The sequence below is a fragment of the Phalacrocorax aristotelis genome, chromosome 1 (genome assembly GCF_949628215.1).
Source record: "Phalacrocorax aristotelis chromosome 1, bGulAri2.1, whole genome shotgun sequence".
Classification (NCBI taxonomy): Eukaryota; Metazoa; Chordata; class Aves; order Suliformes; family Phalacrocoracidae; genus Phalacrocorax; species Phalacrocorax aristotelis.
Window position 1 is genome coordinate 204235961 of NC_134276.1, and position 17263 is coordinate 204253223.

Consider the following 17263-nt stretch of genomic DNA (forward strand, 5'->3'; position numbering starts at 1 on the left):
GAATGTGCTCTTTTTGAAGAAACCACTAAATAACTGAACTATTGTACTCTGCAGAGATTCCAGATGTATCCATTTTATCAGGCATTTACATAATGCTATTTTTCTCAATTCTTATCCAATATGCACTTATCTTTCACATATATTATCATGGTAGAAATGTAAAAGTACAGCTAAACTATTGCCTCTATGTTCAGGAAGCAAGAAATTATCTACCTTTACAACTCATTGCTGATAGCAACCCTGGTGGATTTACTCAGTATTTCGAGATGGTTGTCCACCTATTAGATCCTACATTAGGCTTTCAGGGTCTTCAGCTATACCAGACAGTGGGGGAGCATTCATACTGTAAAGATCTACCTTTACTGACTGAACTGTCCATGTGCAGTGAAAGGTTATTAAACCCTTGGAAGCGTGGGGAAGGAAAGCACCCTGACACTGTTAGTTCAGAGAACAGGACTTATGCTGGGATGTTTTTGTGTCTGAATTCAGTGCACATGTGGAAAAGAAAGAAGGTGGCTCCTGGTCTCCTCTTCTTCACATCTTTTCATCTCCATCTAGTAAGGAGGAAGAGATAGACCTACAACATCCAGATTTTCTTGAGATTGCTGGAAGCCAGTGGCAATGTCCATTTTCTCTCTCTCTCAATTGCTGTGGTGAAGAGGATCAAAGAAATCTTTATGTATATTACCAAATGACTGATTCTATAAGCATGGCCTGATACAAAATGATACATCAAGGAGCAAGAAACGTAGTCACGCACTGAATATGGCAGAGTCCTGGAACGGTGTCCAGCTCTGATTCTACAGTTTATGCAGTGCTGATAAACGGGAGGGGATTTGGGCCATCCTACAGCCTGTGGAGACTAGTTTAAATGACCATGCTGATCAGACACGGAGTTACACAAAGAGCACTGAGTTTTGTTTTCAGCATGCACGTACTAGACAGGAACAATACACTCATTGATTAGGACAGAATCAGTTGGGAACATCAGAAGCCAGGAACTGAGGGAAATAGCATATAGGGACCAGAGGAACAAGGGTCTGTCTTGTGTCAAACGCTGCCACCTAGAAAGGTGCAAATGCTTTGAGATGAAAGAGCATTTTGAGATTAATAACTTTTTGCAATGACATCTTCATGCCAGCTCATTATGATCCTGAATATTTTTAGATTTACGAAACTAAGGTGAAAGTGGTTCATAAAATCAAATGTGCTGTGGTGTTGTAAATGCATTCAGTCAAACGGAATTGCAACTAAACCTCTATTTTCAGTTTTACCATGTCTGTAGAGTACATTTCATGCTAAGTGCTCTTGAAGTAGGTGTATAAAAATATTTCTGACAGCTGGAGTGCTTGCATGCCAAATGTCTGAAAGATTAAACATAATAACATGGACTATGTGCTAAGAACAAAAGCATTTATTTCATTTAAAAACATGAATTAAGAAAAAAAAAATCCTCCAAATACAAGAGATAGGCGAAAATTTGACAGAAGATCTTTGGATTATAATTTCAGTTGTTATCTGTTGTTTGCCCTTCTAGCAAATGAAGTTAGTACACACCTATAGCAATCTTGAGTGCAATATTACTCATGAATATCACATCTCTTTTCTCTTCTGCTTCTGTTTTCTGGTATTGTATCAAGTAAAACTGTACAGACATATCAAAGCCAACAGACAAAGATCTTGGCAGTCAGGAGCAGAACCCTAACTTTCAGTCGCAGCAAACCTGGCCCTAGTAAGGTCATCTCAGAGCCAAGGAACTAAAATAGGTGGGTGCCCTAGTCTGGGCCTGTCCAAGGGCCAGGCTCCCAGCCATCCAAGGAGAGGTCAGTGGGAATGACAGCCTGGAGACCACAAGCTTGTCATTCAGGAGAAGGTGAGGGACTCAACAGAAAGTCCAGGTCAACTCTGGAAGTGGTCCAGAAATGATAGGAACAGTTTCAAGGTTCTAGAATAAAGCAACATAATAATGACTGGCAAAATCGAGGAAAACTATACTGCCAACAACTTTTACTTGTTACTGTAGTAAGTGGTCTTGGACCTGTAACAGAAACCAGGAAAAGCCAGATATCTCAAATATCTCTTTAGGTATGACTTAAACGTCTCACTGAATTTAACATTAGGAAGCAGGACTGTTTGCCTTGCTTTGATTTGGATTTTTTGATAGCTCCTTTATTCTAAAGCCACCAACAACACCCTTTGTTTCTTTTGACACTATGCCCAGTAAAAGAGGTTACCTGCATTTTTTTCAGATGTTTTGTTTGCAGATAGAATAAATTCACAGTGGAAATGAGATACAGAAACTAATAACTTTTTAAAGCATGAGATTTTCAAGAAAATCACTAGAACTTGCTTCAAGACAGAACAATTACAGCTCAGTTCTACAGGCTTCCCGTGTGAGAGGACAAGACATTAAGGCTGTTGTGAACATATGGACAGCCTGGGCAGCTCTCTGAAATGGCAGGCTGGACTGGACAGCAGAAATGTCCTCATAGATCAGCTGTTCCCAGTCACAGTCCAGATTCTTGGCACAAACCTGCCTTGCTTTTCTTAGTCTACATTAACACTTTGCCCAAAAATATTCATGCAAAACCAGCTGAGGTCTCCCGCTCTCTGCTGTTCCTCCTAAAAATGTGGTTTCTGTCAGAAAAGAAGAAAGTGTGGATGGTGGGGTATGATAATCTTTGTGTGTGACTGTTGTCCAAAAAGCAGATTCTGTGATTCTGTTTGTGTGAGGCTCTATAGGAAGATTGGCCCCCTTACTTTTAAATAAGAAAGAATTACAACATGAATCGAGAAAAAGAAGAGAAGTTTATCAGCTACCTGTGATTCACAAATCATTTTACATAGTCCAAGTGAAATCATGGCAGCTGCCATTCTCACCCCTGGAGCCTGGGTAGCTCTGAATTACCACATTCTTGTTTTTGTGCTGGTAAAAGATATAAATTATACTTCACAGACCTTGGCAGTCATTAGTATTGAAATGACCCAAATCTGAGAAGCCACCTGAGAAAACAGAGCAGCTATTGACTATTTACTGTTAAGACACAACCATGGTTGTGAGGAATTTAAAGGAATGTGTTGTTTTAATTTCTCAGATAATTCACTGTTACTAGAAAAGAAAATACAACAATTGAGAAAATTAGCCTCTGGAGCTTATGAAACAGAGGGACTGGATCTTCCTTGGTTAGCCTCGTGGCTTCCTAATTTAGGATGGCTAAAGCAACTGTTTGTAATTATCTTATTAATCGTATTAATAATCACAACCACACCGTGTACCAGTACTTGAGGGGTAGTTACAAAGAAGACGGAGACTCCCTTTTTACACGGAGTCCCATGGAGAGGACAAGGGGGAATGGACACAAGTTGCTCTTGGGGAGACTCTGATTGGACACGAGAGGGAAATTTTTCACAGTGAGGACAGTCAACCATTGGAATAATCTCCCCAGGGAAGTGGTTGACTCAGCCACGTTGGACACCTTCAAGAGTCGTCTGGACAGGGTGCTGGGCCATCTTGTTTAGACTGTGCTCTTCCCAGAAAGGTTGGACTAGATGACCCCTGAGGTCCCTTCCAACCTGTGATTCTGTGATTCTGTGATTCTGTTGTCTTACTCAGTGTACCCTGAGGAGATACAAAGGAATGGTTTGAGACTTAGAGGTGTTAAGACACCTCAAGCCTCAAAAAGGGGGGAGATGATTGTAAGAGAACAAATGCCCCCCCCCAAAAAAAAAGAACAGGTATTGTATATGTTTAATTAGCATGAATCAAGACTCTCTTTGATCAAGGACTGTTTCATGTTTGATTGTTTAACCTAAGCTTAGGGATGGGATATCTTGGCCATCAGCGATTATCCATTTAATCAAGGATAAGTGTTCCTTTTAGAATAAAATTAAGGAAAGTTGGCAAGAGAAAATAGCCTTAAATTGTCCTTGTGTAACATACAACCATATATGGGTAAAAAGGGGTAGGGTACTTCATCTGTAAAGACCACCAAAGACCCCTGAAGAGAGGAAGGCATGCGCAGAAGAATCTGAGGCGGAGCCAAGAGGAGTGACTTAATGCCATTACGCAACCTGTGTAGATTAGAATGAATATGTATTAGGCAGAATATGTATGGATTTATTGTGTAAATATAATGAGGTAGGCAGCTTTGGTGTGCTTGATTTGTGGAAAACCACCAAGCACCCAGGCTTGCGCAACCCTGAAATAAATTAGCAATGTCTCTCCTGAGCGTGTGATTATTGACTCATTGCACACTGGGCAATGAATCCGCTTTTCGGACAACTTGACTAGCCCTACCCAGAATGAAATATGTGCCAGCTACTTCCCTTTTATATATCTATGTATTGTGAAATATCTCAGATTTTTTTGTCGAAGCTTCAGAACACCATTTCCAATGCTACTACTAGTAATGGCACAGTCAGACTTGTCACTTTCTAGCTCTTGTCACTTTCTAGTCTTGCTTGTAACAGGCCATAGCCTTCCTTTTAAGTTAACAACACAGATCTCCAGATCTGTCCAGGCTTTGTATGGACTTGTCTTGACCAGCCCGGAGATTTGTTTTAGCTTGTAACAGCACTTTTTAATTACTTCATCCCCCATTCCCATGCATCATGTCACTCCACTTTGTAATGCTCAACCCCTCTGTGCTCTGCTGCCCTACAGAACTTTTCAACTGAGCACAGAGCCCATACAAAGCATTGAGTTCCCAATACTGTTTAAGAAGCATTTTTTTGAGGCTGCCTAGGTTTTTTGCTACCAGCATGCCTTTAAGTCCCCATACTTGGTCCTCATACCTCGAGCTCATTAAATGGAATAATAATGTCTTTAACCAAGCTATTGTATGGGACTCCTTACAGAATGTAACAGCAAGTGGGCTCCATCTTTCTATGAGACAGAAAGCAGTTCACCATATTTTTCCTGCATTAAGCACTGGGGAACTAGAACTCTTTATTCATGGTCTCCAACTTCTTCAGTTAAGTAATTAATGCATACGTTTAGGACTAATTTCACCTTCGCATTATAGGAAGTAGAGCTGGAAAGGAACTGTTGGATCAGCTGATGTATCAATCAGCTCTACTGAAAGATTGACCTTTATTTAATAAGGTATTTTAATCAGCTTTCAACTTTTAGTTTTGATGCCTCATTTGCCTCCCCTTAAGGGTGTCTTCATTTAGCACATTGGTAAAATATTTCCCTGATAAAATACTTTTATCAGGGCTTAGTCTCAGAATACATACTTTAATAATAATTCCACTACCGTTTACCTTTCCTAATTCACCTTTCATTGCTGAACCACAACATACCTTATCAACAAAGTCAGTCTCATTCCTCCCCATTGAAAAGACAATGAAAGGGAGAAATCAAATGATAGATCCAAGCCCAGGAAGAGAACCAGGATTCAATCTCAGCTGTTCTGAACACCACTGCAGGGTTTTTGCCTTACCACCACTCAATACCAGTAGAAATATCTAAGTAGCTTCTCACATGCTTGTAAACACAAAAGTAGACATTTTCAAAAGGAAGACCTGGAAGTCTCTTCTAAGTCTGTATCGAAGAAACTTGACTTCTGGTCTCACTCCCCAGTATCGTCCATTCAGTTTCTACTAAAACCTCCAAAATACTTTGAGTTTTTACCTGCCTTAATTTGAGGACATTCTCTCCTCAAGTGGGAGTTTCTCAGACTTCCAGCTCTGATCTTTAATAACCGTATCCTACACAACATACTGTAGACTGCTGTGGAGGAGGGAGCCCAAAAATCCTCTGGCTGGAGCTGTTCTGCTTCATGTGACAGAATTCAACATACATGGGGCAAGAGAGTGCATGACACTAAGGCACTGCAAAGGACAGTCCTGGATTTTGATACAATGACTGTTTATACAGTACCTGGATGAAAGTTCATATCTTGGGCATAGATCCTACAGCAGGGCTATAAGAATCTTTATCCTGGAAAGATTAAGTTCCCTCTGATGCCAAAACACAATGAAATCTCCATGTTTATACTTTCTCTTTTGAAAATATTATTTATATAGTTGAAATCAGAGGCAAATGGTTACCATTACCTAAATAAGGAAATTTTGGGGAAAAAAATTATAAAAAATTCTGTTAGTTTGGTTTATAGTTGCAAGTTTCTAGATGAAATATGTCTTGTACTACTTGCCTACTGTTATTCTACTCAGAGCTCCTTGTAGCTCATTGTGGAGTTGATACCTGAAGGAAAATAGGTTGTAATTAAACAAAGAACGTAACAACTGGATCTAATTGCAGTGATGCTATGATAGATGAGCCGCTTGTCAGTTGAAGCTGAAAGAGAACATGTGAACTCTTCACAGCTGTGACAAGTCTTTGTTCTTGGCTGACATGGCAGAGAATCATGTTTTGAAGCTAGAAATGAAGGCCAGGAGTTCCCAACCTGGAACCTATGGGCTTCAAAGAAGGGCCTGGTTCCACCTTTGAAAAGCAGGATACCTAAATACTTCTCCTCTGAGACAAGAGCATAAACTTTGACGTAGTTCCAAATTCCTCTGGCCAGCTGCATCCTGGCAAGTGCATGTGGTGGGCTGTCTATAGCAATTCATCACAGATACTCCCCAATGAGTTTCCTCCATGTTTCCCTTCTCAAATGGAAATTCAAGTGGCCAAGCTGGTTCTGTGTGCAAAGTCACCTTAAGTGCTTTGAACATGGCACTCTTCACCGAAGCAGCAAGAAGCCGAAGTGGCTCTCTCTTGAACATTTTAGGAAGGAAGGATGGGAGGAGACTAACAGACATGAAGAGAAATACCAGTCTAAAAAAAGGGAAGAGAGTAACAGAAACCCTGCATTTTATTTTGGAAAGTATTTTTATTTTTAAAACTACATGCTAACTCAAATTAAAAGGTGCATACGCTGACTTTTTGTGTATCAGGAGGAGGTCAGGGGGTACATAACTTTACAAAAAAGGGACTACATTATTTTATTGGATAGAGAACATGGGTATACAGGGGTATGCATGGTGTTCTGACCGGATTTGTAATCTTTATTACTACTGGAGCTGTTGGCAATTCTTTTACACATTGTAGCTATATATGAAAACTTAAATCAGGTAGTAATATACATATGTTTATTCCCCTAATTTTGAACAAGTTAGCCTGAATATTTGTGAGCGTATGCCATGAGAACTACATGCTGTTAAGCAGGACTTTGCAATTTCACAGCAGTTTGCACATACGTTGTAACCTGAGCTATTTTCCTTTTGAAGAATGACAGCTGATGAGCTCTCTATCATGCAGTGCCTTGACGGGACAAGTGCACCACTAGCCTCCTGTCACTCAGCTTCAGATACTAGGCCTTGTACAGGGGGTTTTCTGTTGCAGTAGCAATCATGTGAGTAGACTATTCCTGTTTAGAGAAGGAGATTCTCTTGCCAAAGGTGCGCAAATCTCTGCAAGACTAGTTTTCTTCTTTTACAGAAAACTGCTTTGTCACACGGAAACAACTCCCTTTTAGCTTCTGTCTTTAAGGGTGTTTATTCTGCAGTGACTGCAGCTCAGACAGATATATGGAGCCAGCCTTCAACAACCTGGATCAGGCCCTGACAGCACTGGTATGGAGAATAATGAGGTGTAAGTGTCAAGCAACTGTCAAGTCCTGTGTTGGGCATCCTGCACTGAGCTGTGAGATGAGCTCACTGCAGTGTGGCTGTTGGGAGTGATGTGGTGTAGTCTGAGTCCATGTGAGTTGCAATCACTGCAAGGTAGATGAATCCTTCAAATCTCCTGTCTAGCTCCTGGCTCCTTTTATCTGTTTCAGCCTTAGGCTTGTAACTCCAGGAAATCTTTAGTGCAAATCGCTTATCTGTGATCATATGGGCCCCAAAGATGAGTCAGATGTTAAACATAAACACCTTGTGAAGCTGTTCTATCCATCAGAAAATCCACAGCTGTTCACAAAGTGCATCATCCACCTGCTCTGACTGATATTACTTAACAGGATAGTTTCTTCTGAATGCCCTTGTATTTATCACTCAAAATGCAGACCATATTGCGATTTTCTACCATAAAAATAATTGCCTTGCACTCTTAATTTCCTTTGGAAACTTCTCATTTGGTCTCTTCACCCTTTGGCCAGAACTTTAATTTTGTGTCATTAAGGCATTACAGTTCAAAATGTTACATTACGTCATTGCACAACACATCAAGGTTTATGCCTGTTGTTGATGGCTCACTCAAAATGGTGTTGATGACGCTTAAAGCTAAGGTGAATTCTTACTATTTTTGTTATCACCGTGCATGCCATGAGTTTAATAACATGCAGGCTTTTAAGTCATTACCATTAGTTCCTATAAATTAAGGAAAACTATGTAATACTGTTCTCTCCCCTCCTTTTGCTAAAGGCATAAACATAATGTGAAAGTCTTTTTAGAAATATATTGTTTTTCTTCAAAACACAGTCTCCTAAATGAAAAAGGTATAGATTGTTGTGTAAAATTTGCATGATTAGGAAACTGCATTAAATAGACTATAACCTGAAGAAAGTCTGCTAAACTTGAGTTATATTTCTGAAACATGAAACCCACATGGTAGTTTACTCTCACACCTAAGCAAATAAATGAATAAGCACTATTTTCATCATGTAATGAAAAAGAAAACTTTCTTGTATGGCAAAAATACAGCTGTCTTCTCTCATGAATAATTTTAACTTATGAGCATTCATTAACCTATGTAAATATCCAGAACCGTAGCCATCAAAAGCATAAATCAGGTGGACAGTTCAGCATGGTAAGTCTACAGAGAAGCGCAGCTTCCTCTTTTTCTGTAATCTTCTCACATTTTTGCCATCTTGTTGCATTTCATATGCTTTTAACTGTTTGCTTGTCACCAATGCTCAGAAACAGCTGTGGAGCCAGGTACTTGCACTGCTGCCACAGGCTCTCATTAATGAGCCTGCAGGAGCTGATCTGCAACGAAGCCTCTAGACAGAACTATTACCTAATTAAGAAAGCAGCTGCCCAGCTGTCTGATCATTGCCTAATAATTTCTTGTTCTTGAAGGTTTTTCCACATAAATGAACACTGTTGTGACTGTTAACTTACTGTCTCTTCCTCTCCTCTGAGCTACCCCATAATGATATCTACATGCGTGGGGCAAAGACCCAGCAGCAGAGAAGAGCTGACAGGGCAAGCGGAGGTTCCTCTCTGGTACAGTGTTGTTTGCTCCCCAGGTGCATTCTCCAAAAAAGCCATGATGGCGCCATGACTGTCCTTTAAGGGGACGCCTTGCTTATCACAGTCTATGGGATGTACAGGCCTGTGACCAGAGGACATCACCACCACCAAGGGGAAGGAGTCACTGGGGTCCCACTTAATGGACAGCCCTGACCATCTGGCCACACTTTTTTGCCCCTTGGAAGACAGCAGCAGCGCAGGACGACTCCTTGAGAAAGGGATGTTCTCATCCATGCCTGCCAATCTAGAAGTAGGAGCCAGCACAGGCCTAGGGGCAGACCTCATGAGGATGAGGGAAAAGGGGTGAGGGGTGTTTAATATTCATGGCTACTTGTTACGAGGGCTTTGACTTCACATTGTAAGTGTAGCTTGGGAGGCTGAGGGTGGTATTGCTTATATCCTTAGTCTTATCTTCTTGTCTATATGGGAAGCATGCTGGTGACATCTGCGTATTCCAGTATTTTCACATCCCGACCATTTCCAAGAGATGCATGCATACTTCACATGTGGACTAATGCTGATGAGCAGTTCTCCAATATCTCTTAATCTGAAAGAGGACAAGGGGATATCATTTATGGGGTAAGTGTCAAAGCCCTCATGCAAGTGCAGTGTGTGCCAGGGATACAGACAGGAGGTTGTTTGGTGCGAACTCAAAGACAAGTGTTGGCCCTAATGTTCTACCAGCTTCTTCATCATTAAACTATAAGTAATCAACACCCCCTCTAACTGCAGACCACTGCCCCAAACTGGTCACCTGAGCATGCAGCCAGTGACTGCCAGGATTACAAAACCTGCCTCACAATCCTGGCCACATGAACCCAAAATCTTCCTCCTAAACACTGTTAAATGACTTCTAGCCGCAAAAATGCATGAGTATGACCTACACATCCCAGTGCCTGCTTCAGAGTGCAGCCTTTTTGGCAGAAACCTCTCCCTGGTCTGCAGGAGCCATGCTCCAGAGCCCTGCTCCATCAGCATGGTGTTGGGGACAGCAAGCTGCAGCCTGTTTCGTACAGAGATCAGAGAACCCTGGATAGAATTAAGTGCTCGTGCCTTGTCTCAGTAGGATTTTTGATTACTAGGATGCAGACGGGTTCTTCTGGCGTCCAAAATGCCAGAAGAAGGACTGATATCTGGCCAGCAAAGTGGAGAGCTGGTGCTCTGCTGGTACTGGTACCTGCCACATCCCCACCACTGATTGGGTTGGCAGTGTCCACCCATGCCCCTGTTGTGCTCTCCTTGGACTCCTCCGGGGCTGCAGCTATAAAGAGGGTTTGGAGAACCACCGGGGGCTGCAGAGGAATTTAGACTTGCCCTGTTGTTGCTTAGCAGAAGCTTTTTGTCATGAGGAGGGAGAGGATATCCTTTTTAGAAGACAAGTTGGTTTTTTTTCTTTTAATTTGAAAGACAGTTTAAAAAGTGGTGAACATTAGGCTTCACTGTGAAGGACAAAGTGGGGTGGGTCTCTTTTTGTCGAGTTCTGGTTTGCTTTGAAGCTAGTGGTGTAGTACATTTTTGTGCTTAATCCAAGGAAAATGAGCTGCTGAATGATTTTGTCCAACATGCTGAGGACCAAATGTTCTGGCAGGAGCTTGTGCCAACAATGTGAGAGGTGATGAGCCTCCAGAAGCTGTTTTTTGCTCATAAGGTGCCAAAACAGATGAGGTTCTTCGATACAAGCAGTTGTAGAGTTCATGAGCTCTGTATGGTATAGACAAATCAGACACAGTGCTGATGTCAAAAGCACTTGTGGCATAGCTACGAATGTTATTTTGATAAGTATTTTCATTTTCAAATGCAGATGAATATTATCCTTACAGAAAAGGGCCACAGGGACAGTCCTTGAAACTGATGCCCTCAGTTTAGTTGCGGAACAAATGTACACATGCAACTGCAAGCAGCATACACTTTCCTTAACTTACAACATTAGTAGACTCTAACCAGGTCTAGAATCACATGTGAAGTTCAATCTTCAAGTCCATTTATCTTTGGCTGAGTGTGCTGACTGTCTGCAATTCAGCAAGCTGGGGCCAGTGTGCCGGTGCTTTCAGATATGTGGATAATGGTCCTTCTGGTGCAGGACTGAGACCAGCTATTTTTGTACAACACAGGCTGCCAAACACCTTTTGATTTCCAATCCAGTGGTGAAAGGCTCCTAATATCTTTCTATTATTAGAAGCAACCTACAAAATTACAAAGGTGGTAGATGAGCTGAATGCAGAATCCTGCACTAGGGGACACTTGGTGAAAACAGCAGGGGATCAGTGTGAAACAGATAAAAGAAAGTACTTCTTTAGCAGTCAGTAGTGAGCTTCAGGAACTCACTGCCACACGGTGCTGTAGAAGCTGACAGTATCAGCAGGTTCAGAAGGGATTAGACAGATGCAGGGACAATAGGCCCATTAAAAAGACAAGGCAGGGATGTGCCCTCTTGTGGTATCTGTCATGTCAGATACACAGCTGTGGATGCTGGGGTAGTACGAGGTGAAGGGGCTGCAGAAATCAGCCAGGCTTGGACACACTCACAAAACAGCATCTCTCCTCTTGAAACTGTGCTCATAAACTACTGTGCTGAGCCAGCTTCATGTTCTTAATCTAGAAGTGTGTTTTATCCCCAACCCACTGCATGAATATTCAGTTACTACAGCATCCTAGATTCCTGTGAGCTAATGAGCTCAAAGCAACACAATCAAACAAGAACTAGGATTCTTCTTCATTCCTGGCTCTGATCTTTAGTCCACTAGTGCCTCGCTGTATAGGCGGTCCCATTACACAGCTCATTACCAATCTCCCAAGCCAACCCTCCCCCCTTACTGTGTACTGTGCTAACACATACAGTGGAATTCCATATTACAGCCATTCATATTACAATGCAAAATCTTAAAAGAAGCAAATGAACAAATCTTCCATGGGGTACAGAAAAAGATGGAGACAGTGAAACTTAAATGCTAATGAAATAATGTACAAGTGGGTAACACAAAACCGTCCCATCTACAGCCCTAAAAACTGTTAAGGTTAAGTCATGCATAATGCAGCAATTACGGCAATCTCAAGCTTTCTTAGGTTTTGGCGGCTGAAAAGCAAAACTTCCTCTGCACCTTGCATTTCCTCTTTCCCAGTAACTTTGGAAGTAAGCCAGCATGCCAACTTTTAAGTGTAAAATATAATGAAACCAATAATTGTTTTTAAGCAACTGCCCTCGAGGCCACCCAATAATAGTGTTTCTAAAGCAGTCCTACCTTTGTTTTCCAACTTGAGCTCCTCTGCTAGCAAGCTGTCTTGTCTGTTGCCAAGCACAAATGCCAGAAATGAGAGGATCAGGGCATCCAAGATTCCAATAATTGCCAGGATATATGCCCAGCGGACTGAACAAGCCCCCAGCGTGTACTTGTCTGTCTTTTCACCACACATCCGTTTTACCTCATCTGAATCCCAGCCATCAGGAAAAATCATACAACCCAGGACGAGACAGGCAGCTTGGAGAAAAAAGAAAAGGAGAACAATGGAATAATGAGACCAAACTTTTGTTTTGATGAGAACCTACACATTTATCATTAAAGCAACACACTTTTCCATCCTGAGCTTCAAAGCCAGGTTACTTAAAAACAAGTCACAGAATTATATGCTGTGATTAAGTATTTAATATAAAAACCTAAGATGCAACATCAATTGCAGACCTTGTTTTAAAAACAGAAAGTTAAATCCCAAATCATTGGCCAGTTTTTGTACCAATACAATCACATATTCCTGGTGAGACTGATTTCTTCATTGTAATATGAAACACTCACACAAAACAAAAGGGGGAAATTATTAATAACCTGGCTATTCAAAGGAAACATGGGCTTACTGTCAAATGGTCAGGCAAACAAACCAGAGAAAAAGAGAGGAAAAGAACCTACCTATTATCTCTGGTAATCTAAGTGCTTGTAACACACATAGGTAATAGCAAGGGGGTTTTTTTGTCAGTTGGCAGTACCCCTTTAACTGAAATATGTTTTATGCATAAGATTTGTAGTCCTCCAAAACACAAGGAATGACATTGTTCTGCTAGGAAAAATAAGCTGTCAACATTGCTGTCAACTTCTGATCTGTTTTGTCTCAGAAAGCACCACATGACATCTCAAACACGAAAAAGCGCTGATCCTTTTAACACCAAGAAAAATTAAAAGCCTCCACCTGCATGAAAAGCTAGCTGACATCAACCACCAGCTGTTCTGGATAGGGGCAGCCATACCATGGTGGGGACAGAGGCAAAGGATGGGTGTTTGGGTCCTCATCCATCAGTCTGGGTGACTGCTAAAAGGCTGAACTCAATTTTTTAAGTAGCAGAAATTTGCTTTGACCCTTGGTTCCCAGGGAAACTGCCCTGCTGTGGGACAGCAGGTAGTGTCACGGGCCAACATGGCTCTTGTGAAGCAGGCAAAATGTTGTGACAAGTTTGTTTTTTCAAAAGTAATGTGGTCCATCACTTGAAGCAGAGTCAATCTCGTCCACTGGCCAGCAGTCGCTCTGATGTCCCCTGCCTGGATGGTGCCAGGGTGAGGGCTGAGCACGCATCGCATTACTTGTACCTGGCCACCCACATCTTGGACATCCATGCTCCTGGGTAAGAAGACCTCAAGCATGGTCCTGCTGGGTTCTAGAGCATTGTGACAGCCCATACCCCTGCATCTTACTAGCCTGGGTTTGGCCACAGCCTTGGACTGGCACAAGACTTGCTGTTCAGACATGTGTCCTGTGGTCACTGGGGAGCCGCCTTCTTGGAGGTTGTTTGCCCTCCTTCCTACTGGAGCATGTGCTTTGTGGTGGAGGGTACTGTGACAGGGATGCAGCAGCAGGGCTTCTGCCCCTGAGAGGATATGATGTGTCCTGAGATAGTGATACATCATTACAGAAACACACACACGAAAAAAGAAAGAAAACCCGTAATCTGAATCTTCACTAACGTGGTCTCTCCCAACTGAGTCACGCAAGATGAGAAAATCCATAGGCTGCGAAAACAGGCCAATATACCAATCTCGTAGGACTGGACTGAACATACTTCTGTGTAGGACCTGGCTTCCCACTGCCTGCAGGGACCATCACCAAGTGCAGCTGAAGGAGTGCAGCAGAGGCATGACCTGTAACTTGCCGGCTGCTTTTGGACAATGTCTTTCCCTGGGAAACTCCATGCAAGTTGGCTCTTCTGTGACTGGGGTGATGGGCCAGGCGGTCTCCAGAGGTCCCATCCAACCCGAGCTGATTTTTGGCTGGGAGGCAGATTGTTGGTAACTGGGGAGAGAGCAGCTGGGTCCTCATGGCATATTTCATATCAGAGCAATGGGAATAGTGCATGCATAAGCTTAACTGCAGCCCTTGGTCATGATGATGGTCTCGTTGGCTTCACTGAAGCAAACAACGTGAGTGCAGCACTAGCCAGGGCAATGGCACAGGGGCATCTTCAGTAGGGGAGGATAGGATATAAAAATAAAGTAAATAAGAAAAATCTAAAAAAAAAATATTATGGTGAATGGGTTCATTCCTTAGTTTTTATTGCATTTAGGAGAATCAGAAAATCCATATGCTTTCAGTAATTGTCTGTACTGTGATTTCTAACCTGGAAACAAGCATATTTCCAGCATTAGCCCTTCTTTCTTAGTATGGCTGATGAGATACAATGGATCCTAAAACATGTTTTATAACTCTTAATACTATATTGGTGCACTGTGCTCTAAATTGAAAGTACATGTGCTAACTGAAAAGAACACACTGTGTGGCTTTTAGCCTTTTAAATGGCTGCTGAACCAGACCTCTGGAAAACATAGTTCATACACAGAGCAGCTTGTGAAACTAACAGCTGCAGTTGCTTTGGGAATTGCAATAAGTTCTTTGCTCTTCTGGACAAGTATAAGCACTGTCATTTTACATACCTCTAATGTCCACAAAACAAAAACACACCTGCACTGAATCAATATGATGAAATACTGGAAAAGAGATGTGAAAGCAGAGCTCAGGAATGGTATATTCCTTCTGACATCTACACAATTGCTGTAGACAAAGCCATGAAAGCATGTCTGCGGAAAGCATCTGTCATAGAATAAAACCTGTGCCTAAGGCATTTGACAAATTCTTCCTAAGCAGTTCATTTGTGTGAAAATATAACAGCTTATAATACTTTCAAGGACAATTAGGCTTAGAAACAAGGACAATTAGATAAGGACTGATTTACTCAGAACATGCAGGTTTGACAAACTGTAGTTGCCTATTGTCTGCCTTAACTCATTTACACAATTTCATAAAGTCTTCCAAAGATTTTAGAGACAAAATGTACAATAATTTTCTTTCTTGAGCTGGTGGCACACGCTTTCAGAAAGGTTTCTTGCAGTCAGCACATAAGCATTGCCTTCACAGTCGTGAGGGATTTCGTTGAAAAACTGCATCAAATCTGCATACTCCTGGTGTGGTGAAAATGTCCACATTTACCCAGGTAAAAGTTGACAAATGTTTACTATATAACAGCAACTACCAAAGGCAGTTTACTTTTATTAATCATCCCCAAATGAGAGGAAGCTTAATGCTTAGTTAATGATCAACAGACTTGGGATTTTTCTGCTAAAGTGCAAGAATAATTAGCAAATACCAATATTTTTGTGGTGTTTTTTTTTTATTATGTAGAACATCAGACATATGTTGTTAGTATTTCCTAAAAATAATTTAACTTTGTTCTTTTCCACCTAGGTAATTAAAAATATGGGCCCTTATCTCAGGAACTCAGTGCACAGCTTCCCAGCTGAGTTCCTCAGATTTCTAATTAACTCATCTTCCCTGAATTCTGTTCCTGCATGCTTTGATATATTGGCTTGACTTTCTGAAGTCATTCTGTTGACGGCAGTTGGACTTTTCTTGGTAATAAGACACACAGGTAAATAGTGGCTGGACTAGATCCCTTTGCATAAAGGCAGATACCTCCTTTGCCTATACAGTTTACATGCTTTTTACTAGATAACTGCTTGGTCAACATGTTCAGATGCAAGAATCATACCTTACCTGTAATGGTTAAAATAAGTAAGATTAGTCAACCTCGAGTCTTCACTTGCTGAGGGAATATTTTGCACTGAATGCCTTTAAGAATACAGACTTGCTCAATAATATGAAACAGGTAATGATTCATTTATCAGCTACAAGACCGAAAAGACAGGTATAAAATCCACCTACAGATCTACTTTGTATAGCTAGAAATTTCTGCATTTTAATCCTTCTAAAGAGGATTAGAAGATTTTTCTCTAGAGGGAAATTACTTTCAGTTTTATACAAATCTGAAAAATGGAAACCTTTTTATGCAATTTCAGTGAAGCTGCTAACAGATGATTTTTATAACACAGACATGTGTCCTATATCTTTGTCTAAACTTCCACTGTCTTTAATGGCAATGTGACTGAAATGGAAATGTACAAAGGCTACTACTGTCTTACTACTATCCAGTTCTAATAAATTCAGAAACTTTTGGATTTGGAAAGCTCACCTATTGAATAAAAAGACTTAAATCATCAATTGCTACAGACTTTTTCATTCAAGTAAGGAAGAAGTTAAATCTATATTGGATGAAGGCAGTCATCTGTGTGTGAGCTGAATACACCGGATTAACGCCATCTTCCTAAGGCTGCAGACAGCCCAGCCTAGGACCTCTGTAACTAATCAAGAGCTTTCCTGAGAAGTAACAGGGGGAAATTGATAAATGACTGATTAGTGTCGCTGACACCATTCAGAACTATTTGGGCAATTGTAAAACTTAGAAGAATAATCTCCACATCATTTTCCCTTTGGTTGCTTGAGAAAGCTCCTGGCAGGAATAGTGGCTTTGTGACAATGGCCCTGGGCTTGCTCCAGTCCTTCCTGTAATTTTCTTACCAGATTTGGGGTAACAAATTGTTTCTCCTACACACTGGAGTCTGGTGAAGCCTTTCAAGCTTTTAAAAATAATTAATTAGTAGTTAAACATGCCTGATATACATTTACTCTCTTCTTAAAAGCTTTTTTCTCTTATGAACAGCTAACAGAAACTGTCACATGGTTTTCCTTTAGG

General features: G+C 41.3%; 1 protein-coding gene across 2 annotated transcripts in view; it reads right to left on the bottom strand.

Annotated features, from left to right (window-relative positions):
* LHFPL3 (LHFPL tetraspan subfamily member 3) overlaps positions 1–17263 on the bottom strand; it is a 259589-nt gene that overhangs the window by 73088 nt on the left and 169238 nt on the right. For both annotated transcript variants that reach the window (XM_075081409.1, XM_075081410.1), the window contains exon 2: positions 12441–12677. In XM_075081409.1, coding sequence (XP_074937510.1) covers positions 12441–12677 — 237 coding nt within the window. The remainder of the gene's footprint in view (positions 1–12440; positions 12678–17263) is intronic.